This window comes from Pelobates fuscus, chromosome 6 (genome assembly GCF_036172605.1).
Source record: "Pelobates fuscus isolate aPelFus1 chromosome 6, aPelFus1.pri, whole genome shotgun sequence".
Lineage (NCBI taxonomy): Eukaryota > Metazoa > Chordata > Amphibia > Anura > Pelobatidae > Pelobates > Pelobates fuscus.
This window is the reverse complement of record NC_086322.1, coordinates 101,108,547-101,120,781: the sequence shown is the minus strand read 5'-3', so window position 1 is coordinate 101,120,781 and position 12,235 is coordinate 101,108,547. Positions and strand designations below refer to the sequence as shown.

The 12,235-nt window shown below is 40.8% G+C and overlaps 1 protein-coding gene across 1 annotated transcript in view; it reads left to right on the top strand.

Annotated features, from left to right (window-relative positions):
- The first annotated feature begins 10,130 nt into the window (after positions 1-10,130).
- Positions 10,131-12,235, top strand: part of LOC134614382 (cytochrome P450 4V2) — a 44,518-nt gene continuing 42,413 nt past the window's right edge. The window contains exon 1 of the mRNA XM_063458092.1: positions 10,131-10,470. Coding sequence (XP_063314162.1) covers positions 10,275-10,470 — 196 coding nt within the window. The 5' untranslated portion in view covers positions 10,131-10,274. The remainder of the gene's footprint in view (positions 10,471-12,235) is intronic.

Sequence of the window (12,235 nt, the reverse complement as noted above, 5' to 3'; positions counted from 1 at the left end):
GCACTGTCGTGGCACCTAGCAGATGAAGAAGGTATCTGTTAGAAGATGGTGGTGGCCGTGAGGGGCAACTTCACATAAGTAAACCTACCTATTACTGCATCCTGCTACCACTCCTGACATAATCCATATCTACTATTATTGGTGTTTCAGTAGATGCAGGCATAGTTTTGTACAAGTAGCATGCACAGTGTGCCCAGAAACACATTAATGGTGATATTTATTTACTCTATGTGGCTAGTTAGTTCCCCCTACCTGCTCTTTTGGTCGACTTTTGTGTATCATTATTTTATTGAAAACAAAAAGCATTAAAGGAACACTATAGGGTAAGGGATACAGGGATCCCTGTCCGTATAGTGTTAGAAGTACTATTTAGGTGGCAACCTTCCCCATTTCCCCTAAATATAGCAAAAACTCACCTTTATTCTTGCGCCGCATGGGTCCACCAATGCTGGCTCCACCCACGTCCTACCAACTTGGCTGAGATCATCTGAATTGACTATCTCAGCCAATCCAATGCTTTCCCATAGGAATCCATTGGGTCAAATCTGATGATCTCAGCCAAGGAGGTGGGTCAGGGTGCAGACCCAAATGCTCCACTGGTCAATCAGCATCTCCTCTTAGAGATGAATTGAATCAATGCATCACTATGGGGAAAGTTCAGCGTCTCCAAGCAGCACTGACCCAGGAAGCATCTCTAGTGGCTGTCTGAGTGACTTACACTGGAGGTGCCCCTCCAGTGGCAGTCACTTTTTCTCTGAAAAGGCAATGTTTACATGAACATACATGCAGGGACATACTATACTTGCCAGAACAAATACATTAAGCTGTACTATAGTGTCCCTTTAACAATAACCGTTACTTCATAAAGTCATGCTTATTACTGAGCATACATCTATTCATTGACTATGTCAAAAGCTGGAATGCCTCTCAAACAAATAGAGATGCTAAAGAAATGCACTCACCCCCGTAACAAATATAATTTGTGATTAGGGTGGGAGTGCTCTTTTAAAGTATGCTAAGTAGTATGTGATTTCCATGACTGACAGTAAAATGTACCACTTGTCATTATTTGACTAAAAGTGACATTTCTCTTGAGACGGACCGCCTGGCACCACGATCAGGTGCCTCCGCCAATCGATGCTCACCACCTAAAAATGTGGGATAATCCCTAAAGTTACATACTGAAAAGTAAAATGGTAGAAAAATGCAATAATTAAAAAATAACCTTTAATCATTCCTATTTGTAAAATACAATGTATCCTGGGATATATAAGTACAAATCCTAAGGCATTTCTCTTGAAGTATACAGATGCCAATATCACTATTTAATGTATGTTAAACTATAAAATATAGAAAAATATATATTTTTTAAAATAAATACATGATGATCATCTCTACTAGTAACTGGAAGCAAGGTGTGTCAGTATAGCCGTGTCTTTACAGAAGTTATACCAGAGAGGAAAAAGAAAAAATATGTAACAAAAATGAAATACAGGTAGGCTGCAACATTGTAATCATTCCCGGCAATCAGCTCCAGAAAAGCAATCACACTGTATAGGAGATTCTGCATTTAATAGATATGTCTGCTTCTGTGTTAACTAGTAATCCTCGTAGATGAGGAAAAGTATATGTATAAATATATATGTGACGGACCGCCTAGCACCCCGACCGGGTACCTCTGTCAATCGCTGCTTCCTAGTACTTGCGAGCACCATAAGCACTGTACTGGAACACCATAACCATCGTAAACCCCACGAACCGGCGCAAGCTTGGTTGGGGTCTCACCGTCCTTCACCCACCCTGGACCCAAGACCAGGATCCAGCTTCCAGTGGGTAGACCTCTCCTAGTCCAGAGAGCGTAGCAGGAACAGCTCTTATAAGAGCTAGTGATTATACTCAGGGGAGTATTGTGATATAGCAATCCCCAGAGTGAATGTAGTTCTCCAATCCCCCAAACATGAGCCAAGATTCCATGAATGGGTAAACAAATCTCTGTTTAATGGGAGCCACACTTGGCCTTATATGACAATCCCCATGCAAGTTGTACACCCACAGAGACCTTGTGGGGGACTGATTTGCAACTTCACAGAGCAATAACAATAAGGTTACAAGGCACGACACTCCCACACACACCACACAATCACTCCCCTCTGCTTGGGAGATAATTGGATTAGTAACAATTATCTCCAAGCACAGAAAAAAACAAAAAACAAAAAAAACACTCCAAAAGTACCCTAAATAGCCCTGATCTGGGTGACAAACATATTCAAAAATCACCCAGATCAGTTCAAGGATTCAGGAATTTCCTGGAAGTCATTTATTTGACCGACTGCAGGTATGGTCCCATAGCCGGAAATAGTTCCATAGAATCACGGCTAAGTGCCGCTGGAGGACCCACCGGGAATCACAAAGTTTTCATGCCGAAAATAGTTCCAGGGCATTCGTGGCTAAGACTCCCTGAAGTCTATTCGCAGTTTTGGTCCATGCGAACAAGATGTTCACCACCTCGTGGTCGTCCATAGGAATTGTGGCCACCCAGACGAACACTTAGACCACTGAGGTGGAAATTGTAACAATGTATCAATTAAGCTTAACAAGCTCCAGGGTTGTCTCCGGTTCGTGCGGCTGTTCGGTAAACGAACCATATAGACCGAATTGCACGAACAGAGCCTGTTCAAAGTATTTTAGCCAGGTCAATTGCAGGGGCCATAGTCACAGGGTAGGAGGCTGGCAAACAGGCCCCTCCACAAACCAGTGATGAAGTTACTTTCGTCACAATAGACAACCACTAAAATGGCATATGGCATCCACGCTGTCTCCCTCAATGCTAGGGGACTTAAAGTAGCACTGTCACTCAGAACTTACCTTTCTTCTATTGTTCCTCTTCTCTTCTTCTCTCAGAATCTGTTCTTCTTATTTTTATTAATATTTTATTAATTATATAGCGCCAGCTAAATTCCATAGCGCTGTACAATGGGGTTATGTTGTTTATTTCTGAACTAGTTTCTTTAAAACATAAGACAAAGTAGGGACTACTTTATCTTATGTATTTTTCCTACGCTTAACTTTTTTTGATCAAAGGAGAAGTTTCAATCCGTTCCATTTACACTCAAAGAAATGTTCCCACAATACAATACATTGACACAGGAAATTGAGCTGACTTAAGCTTCTCCTTTGGTCAAAGAAAGTCAAGCATGGAAAAATACACAAGAGAAAATAGTCCCTACTTTGTCTTATGTTTTAAAGAGAACTAGATAGGAAATAGAGAAAAGAAGAACAGATTCTGAGAGAGGAAGAGAAGAGGAAGTAAAGGAGAAAGGTAAGTTTGCCGTGACAGTGCCTCTTTAATACACCACATAAACAATTGTTAACTGTAACGGATTCCCTATACTCCGACTGAGTATATCCGCTGCAGTTATCCCAAATCCCAAGTGAAGCACTGATTAAAGCTCTGAGCTACCCAAACATCAGACAAGACTTGATGAAGCATACAAGAAGATTGATTTATTATGAGTCAGTTGCCAGCTTATATGCACAGACACCTCCAGTGGGTCTCCAGCAGTAACATAGGAAACCACTCCCACAACACGCCCATGACACTCCCACATGCCCAGGAGTCTCTGTGTCTGGGAGATAATTTTGTGTACTTTGCTTAATCGTGGAAAGAAGCAGGCGTTCGTGTGATTTTACCGAACACGAAGTCGAGTGTCCGACTTATAGTTCCAGACACTCGATGACCAAGTCCCGCTGCCTGCGTTGGTGAAACAAGATGGCCGCTGTTTTCTCCAGCACATGTTGTTCTGTTATACAATGGCGGCCACATAGGCTGAGCACTTAAGTCTGTGGTTTCTTTGTAGTTAATGAACCAGGGGGTTGTCGGTGTTTGGCAGATTGTAACTGCTGAACTGAGGAAATCTATGTGTGTTCAAGAAACTATATACTACGAACTAGGAGGAAAACGTCTTGCGAACACAGGAGAAAAAGTGAGTTTGTCACATTGTATATTGCCCATAGTCGGTGGGCAAGAGGCCAGCTTCCACACTCCTCCAGGAGTTTGTGACAAATGTCCAGGGTAAGGAGTGTTTGTCACATTAACCTTCATAGAGGTCAGAAGCCTCCATCCTTCTATAATCTGTAATTGCAGGAAATCCATTTCTGAAAAAGAAAGCCCCCGAAATTCTCAGCCGGACTCTATCGCACAACATATCATGCTTTTGCAGACTTCACAGTGTCCATTCTAATTCACAAGGGCTTTGTTTTTGACATTCCCTTGGAACACATGGATTCTAAAGGGAGGATGCTATCTATCGTAGGAACGCTCAACACTGAACCAATAACCATTATGAATATTTATGATCCCAACCAAAACCAGACATACTTCCTTAGAAAATGCTTTCAGAAAATACACAAAATCAGGACGGGCCATACCATATAGTGTGTAGAGATTTTAATTGCATCCAAGATCCAATGCTAGATATACAGGACCTCCAAAAAGCGCCTCCATCAAACAACGCAGAAACTGATAGCTCCTCTCTTCGTACACTTCTGCATACACTTAATCTGGAGGAAAGCGTACCCGAGCCAGAAAGACTACTCATACTTCTTTCCACAACATCAAAGGTACTCCCATTCTGACTTATGCTTAGTAGACAGTATGACTCTACAAAAAGTTAATACCGTACACATAGGACTAAGTACATTGTCCGACTATACCCTAGTTGGTTTCTCCATAGCATTCTCTCAACTGTTAATGGGTAGAAGTGCATAGCGCCTAAACATTTTGCTTCTGTCCAACCCGTCCATTGTCCAAATAGGCTTGATTGTTTTTCAGACTCAATCAATATGATGAAACATCAGCAGCACACACATCGTTAGCCCATAAAGCTGTCATGAGAGGCACATTTATACAACAAGGAGCAGGGATTATCGGTTTTACTGATATTATAGGCCCATATTCGGTATTTTCGGCAATATCGGTATCGGACAATATAGATACCGATATTGCCGATAATACATACCAGGACCGCCGGGCTCATTACAAGCCCGGCGGTCCTGGGGGGCCGGTAGCAAGCTGTTACTCACCTCCCAGCAGCTCCTCCAGCTCCCCAGTGCAAATCTTGCGAGTCCCGCGGCCGCAGAGCGTTGCCACGGGTTACCATGCTAACGCTCCGCGCGGCCCACAGACCGCAAGATTTGAACTGGGGAGCTGGAGGAGCTGCTGGGAGGTGAGTAGCAGCTTGCTGCCGGCCCCCCCAGTACTTAACAAGCCACTGGACCAGGAATACTATATCCCCCCCTCCCTGGTAAGAAGCAGGGAGAGGGGACTAAAAAAAATAAAATTAAAAAAATATTAAAATTAAAATAAAAAAGGCCCCCTACTACTCCCCCATTTTCCACAAATCACATTCCTTCAGAAACACACACTACACAAACGCACACACACTCTGCATTCATTATATACACACACTACACAAACACACACACTCTGCATTCATTATATACACACACTATACAAACACACACACACACTGCATTCATTATATACACACACTATACAAACACACACACACACACACACACACTGCATTTATTATATACACACACGATACAAACACACGCACACACTGCATTCATTATACACACACTATACAAACACACGCACACACTGCATTCATTATACACACACTATATAAACACACACACACTACACAAACACACACTCTGCATTATATACACACACTACACACACACTCTGCATTATACACACACACACACTACTCACACACTCTGCATTATATACACACCACACACACACTCTGCATTATATACACACACTACACACACACTCTGAATTATATACACACACTACACACACACACACACACACACACTCTGCATTCATTATATACAGACTATACAAACACAAACACTGTGCATTCATTATATACACACACTATACTGTTACGGTTGCCTCCAGGCTGGCTGGAAGTTGGACCGTAGAAAGGATGCTCCTAGCGCTTTCCAAAGGACCATCAGCACCGTAGCCACCATAAGCACTGCGAACTCCACGAACCACCGCTGCTGGGCTGGTATCTCGCTGTCTGCTCTGCGCCCTGGACCTACGACCAGGCTCCAGGTTCCAATAGGTGAACCTCTCCCTTCTGTAGAGCGAAGCAGGATCAGGAACAAGAGCTCTTACAAGAGCTCAACAGCTAAGGGAGTATGACGAGCATAGCAATCCCTGTAGTGATTATAGCTGTCCCCTACAAACATGAGTCGAGGCTACAAGTTAGAGGGTCAGAAGAGGTCTGAGGTGCTGGAACACCCAGCCTGGTTTTTATTACCATTTTGAAAATACAGGACCACCCACAGGGCGGGACAAAACAACCAATCATACACGTACATCATTAAAACCACTCCCAGTAATTACACACAAAATCCTCCCCTATGTCTGTGATATAATTATGCTACACAAGGGATTAACATAATTATCACAGACAGTAAAAATACAGTTTTTACACAACATTCATAACTCCCAAAATATACATCACATTCGCATAAAAATACATATTCACAATCAATCCATTCAGGGGAACAACATACTCAAAAATCATACGAATTGGACCAGGGGTTCAGAAGTTAGTAAAAATGTGCATTTGACCTTCTGGAAGCATGGTTTTACAGGGCCCTCTATCCTGGAGACAATGGGGGGAAGTAATTCAATTATCCAGGACTAGAGGCAGACTCCATTAACCACATGGTTGCAAAACAACATAAAACACTTTAAAATACATAAAGTCACATTTTACACATAACACACAGACATTTCACATATCCCCAGATAGCTAGGATCTGAGCGCACAAAACTACCGAATAGCGCGCAGATCCTATTCACACAGTTCAATTGCCACGGAGCTAAAGTCTTTCCCATCGTCTTTCATTATATGAATAGGCTCCATGGCATAGCCATCTGGGGTATCACCGCTCACACAGGGCCATAGTCATAAGGAAGGAGGCTGGCAAATAGGCTTCTCCACAATCCAGGGAAGCAGGGCAATTTTTCATTTAAAGGGCCAGTTACAAATAGCGATTTGTAACATATACAAACACACACTGCATTCATTATATACACACACTATACAATCACACACACACCATTCATTAAACACACACTTTACAAACACACACACTGCATTCATTATATACACACACTATACAAACACACACACACACACACCATTCATAATACACACACACTATACAAACACACACACACACCATTCATGATACACACACACTATACAAACACACACCCCATTCATTATATACACACACACACCATTCATTATACACACACACTATACAAACACACACACACACACTCTGCATTATATACACACTACACACACACACACACACACACACACACTCTCTGCGTTATATACACAAACACTACACACACACACACACACTCTCTGCATTATATACACAAACACTACACACACACACTCTGCATTATATACACACACTACACACACACTCTGCATTAGATACACACACTACACACACACTCTGCATTATATACACACACTACACACACACACACAGACACACACAATCTGCATTCATTATATACACACACTATACAAACACACACTCTGCATTCATTATATACACACACTATACAAACACACACACACACACTCTGCATTATTTACACACACTCCACAAACACACACACACACACACACTCTGCATTATATACACACACACTTTGCATTCATGATATACACACTACACACACTGCATTCACTTCACGCACACTGCATTCACTTTACGCACACTGCACAAACACACACTCTGCATTCACTATACACACTACATGAACAAATCCAGCATTCATTATATACACAGTGCATCCACTACACAAACACACACAGCTCCCCTGTCTAAACACACTGCATCCACTACATGTGGCATGTATATTTTGTGCATTTACCTTTAGAAATAGTTGTATTTTTTCAAAATGGTAAATGTACAGTATATCGGCAAGTTATCGGCTATCGGCCTGAAAGTTCACAGATTATCGGTATCGGTATCGGTATCGGCTCTAAAAAAATCTATATCGGTCGATCCCTAACAAGGAGCACAAAAACCGAACCAATACACTCAAAAGAAGACGAACCTACTTTCTCAACTCCATACACTGGAATCATTTAACACACCATGTACAGCAAAATATACAAACTTAGAAATGATCTGCAGACATTAGAACTAGAGACAATAGAATGCATTGAAAAATATAGGAATATTATAGCCAGGACAATAAAGCTGGAAAATTACTAGTGAATAAATGAATACACATACTACAACAAACTAAAATGCCTTATCTTCTGGACAAACACAGTCAAAATATAGTCAATCCACAAAAAAATGTCAATAAACTAGCAGCCTTCTATAGGACCCTATACAACTTAGAACTGACCCACATATCACACAGTCAGACAATACTGCCATTAACAACTTCTTTTCGGACATATACCTACCCTGACTCCTCCCTGCCCAACATACTTTACTAGAAGCTTCAATCACAGAGATGGAAGTAACAAAAGCAGTGAGGTCCCTACCTCCAACGAACTTAAATATTTATTGTAGATACAAGTTTGATACATTTCAATAATGGCATCATTCAGCAAAATATATTTACCATGTCACTTCCCAGATCAAAATATTTGTATTTTGCATAATAAAAGCTAGTAAATAAAGTCTAACTCACCCTTATTTGTACTCTAGTCTTGATTACCAGTCTGTACAGAAAATAATTATCTGCCAGAAGTCATGGATATAAATTTGCTGAAAAGGTAAGCTCACCCCTGCTTTAAAACAGTACAGGAACTTCTAACTGATCATATTATTCTTACAGTCAGGATAGGGGAAGGGGTGAAAACTCAATCTCACTGTTAGCATTACTTTTGCAGTCCAGAGTCTAATAAAGATTGCTATTGCAGTTTTAAATACCTTTTGAAATTCTTGGTAAGCTGTACTCAGGGCCGGCGCCACCTCTAAGGCGACCTAGGCAGCCGCCTAGGGCGCCCCTTAGCAGGGGGCACCGGATCCCTGCACCCGGAGTTCCCGCTGCGGCTCCTCATGCTGCGCCGCCTGAGCGCTTTAGCAAGCCCCACGCGGCGCGGCATTGCTGTGTGGAGGGCGGCCGGGTTTGTGACCGGCAGGAGGGAGGCGCAGAGCGCGCCCTCCTGCCGGTCTCTCAATGTAGCGTGGCCGGGCGGCGCGGAACGCGGGACAGGAAATCCTTGCACCGGCCCTGGCTGTACTGCTAGTAATGCCTACATACAAGCAAGGTATTTACCATTTTTATTTAAATATTTTTGTCACACTTACAAATGTGAGATAATTGAATTTTTACTTTTAGAATATTTTAGACCCTGTGTGAAATATCCCAAGGTACAGAATACTGTATACCCCCTAAAGCTTTTAAATTCTCAAATCTGTGTACATTATTTAATTTACATTTTTATATTTGTCTGCAAAGCAAGATATACACAGAATAGTTAGTTGTGTTATGTTTGCATCCTTACATATGCACCCTTTATCAATCAAAAAGTATTTGGTATTGAAGTTACCACTTAGTTAGGATAAAAGATCATTTACATATTATGAGCTTGCAATATAAATGTACTAATTTCTATACTCCAATACTATACTACAAAAAAAATGAAAGCCCCATATAAATAATAATAATAATAATAATAATAATAATAATAATAATAATAATATATCAGATTTACCTGAAAACCTGCACAATATGAGACACTCTAAAAAATGTATTATATAACAAGTAAATAGCTCGAACTAATTCCACATCATAACCTACACAGATATATAATTTTTTTCTATGATATATTTATATATAAGCAACAAATGTACCATTATACAGTGAGAATATATAACAAACACTCATTGAACTCATTGACAAACATCATCACATCAGTTGACAGATACAAGAGGAGGACTGAGCTTGGCCAAAGTCTGTTTACAAACTAATAATAGTATTGCACAGTGCAGGAGCTGGAGGTGTCCCCTTGTGGCTGTAACGCTTGTTTCTGCAGGCTGTATGATGTACTAGGAAGTGCTTGTCCCCGCCTCCCTGTTTTATATACAGCCAGGGATGGCTCAGTGACAATAAAAGTATCAGCCAGAGGAATCGCTCTCAGAGAACGTTATACACAGGTTCCATATACAGTGCAGGTTCCACTATGGATCTTAAAGGGGATGTGTCCTTGCTGGTGTGGTTGGCTGCAGCCGTGGGACTGCTGACATTTGTGGCAATATCCACCCTTCCACTGCTGACCGAGTACATCAGGAAATGGAGGATTATGTTACCAATTCCAGGGGTGGGCACCAACTTCCCCCTGATTGGGAACGCTCTCCTGCTGAAACCAGGCGGTGGAGGTAAGTACCCGGGGTGTTGTAGTAGGTATAATGTCAGTGCGTGCTCTGTCAGAGAGTGCAGTGTAACCTTTATTATGAACCAGAGCCAGACATAACACAACAGCCAAGTGCTACTTCCTATTGTGACCTGCAGCTGTTTACAGTACCTGTTCACAGGAGCTTGCATTCATTGCTACTGAACCTGAACTTTATTTGTAAACATTTAATGTCCTGGTTGCACCATAACACGCCCTGTCTGTTGTGTTATTGGCTCCTATGAATGTTTTGTTTGTGTTGTCAGCATCCTTAGTTGTATGTATTAAAATAGCTCATAGTAACACGTGACATTTTGGACAGTGCAGTAGTGTAGTTGCAGCAAAAATGGGGTAGTTATTACCACGAAAACCTTATTAGTATTATATAAAATGTATCTAAAACATTATTATTATATAATATTATTATATAATAATAAAGAATGAAATATATTATAATGTAATAATTATATAAGGCATTGTGGATAACACACCCCTGTCTTTACCTCTTAGTTGTATGTTTTGTGCTGTGTAAGAAACAAGCATTTCTGTTTCCTGAGATGTTGCCATGATTTCTGATTTATTTATTTTATGTGTACTACCTTACCCTCCTCACGATATTTGTTGTGTTTTTGTAGCACATTTAAAGCAAGCTCTTGGGATCAGGAAAGAACACATTTTGTAAAGTTAGACTCTGACATAAACTCAGCAAGGTAGCCTCCATATGTTTTATTAGAAACAGTCCTTACATTATTATTACTATTATTATTCTAATTATAATGCTATATTATTATTATTATTATTATTATTATTATTATTATACTTCTTATAGAAAAGCATTTGATTGTACCAGGATCATCAAAACTGATGATTTTGTGGCTGCAGCTTGGAGACTGTCCTGACACTGAATTACAGGAAAGTTTAAATGTTTTTTATTTATTTATTTGTCTTTTCTCAGAAAAGGCAGTCAGTCTTTACACTGTTGAGATGGCACAGACAGTCTCTTGGACCAAAACCGCAACATTGAACTGTAGTGGTTTTGGTACTTCTAGTGTTTCTTTAAATGGGTCTACACAAAACAGGACAATAGTACTTAAAAAGGGCTCTCTGTATGGGCTGCCCTGCAGGGGCTCTGAACAGACTGGTTTGAGGGGTATATGTCTTGGCCAACCCCATCCTACTTTGCTGCTCTGTCTTTAATTGTCAGGGTTCAGGTTTGTCCTTGTCCAGTCCTGGTCCCAAGTTTGCAAAACCACACCTTCCCAGAAAATAAATGATTTTACATTACAAGATCAACTAAAGAGATTGGGTTAACCTGTTCTAGTTGGAAGAACCATTGCACATAAATGGTTAAGAATCTGGAATATGAGATCGAAACCTGTATGGGCCAAAGAGTACAGAACCTGGATGTTTGAGAGGTGATAGTCAAACTTAAAATTTTTAATATTTTGTCCTGCTGCCAGCTGTTATAAGATACTGTACAGGAGAGCACTTAAGATCAGCAGGTGTGGTTTCTTCTAGACTTGTAAATTCATTTTTGGACACATTTAACGCAGTTAGTTCATTCGCACAAAACACGAATGACTTAATTGCAATTTTACCAAAATGACCTAAAAAAAAAAAGTGATTGTTGATGTTAATGTACTTGTTCATTTGTCATTCTTTCAATTAAAAAGGGAAGCTACCACCTTTATAACAAAAACAGGGCATATAAGAAGTCTGAGCAGTCGGGCAAAGGCTCAGGGAAACCACAA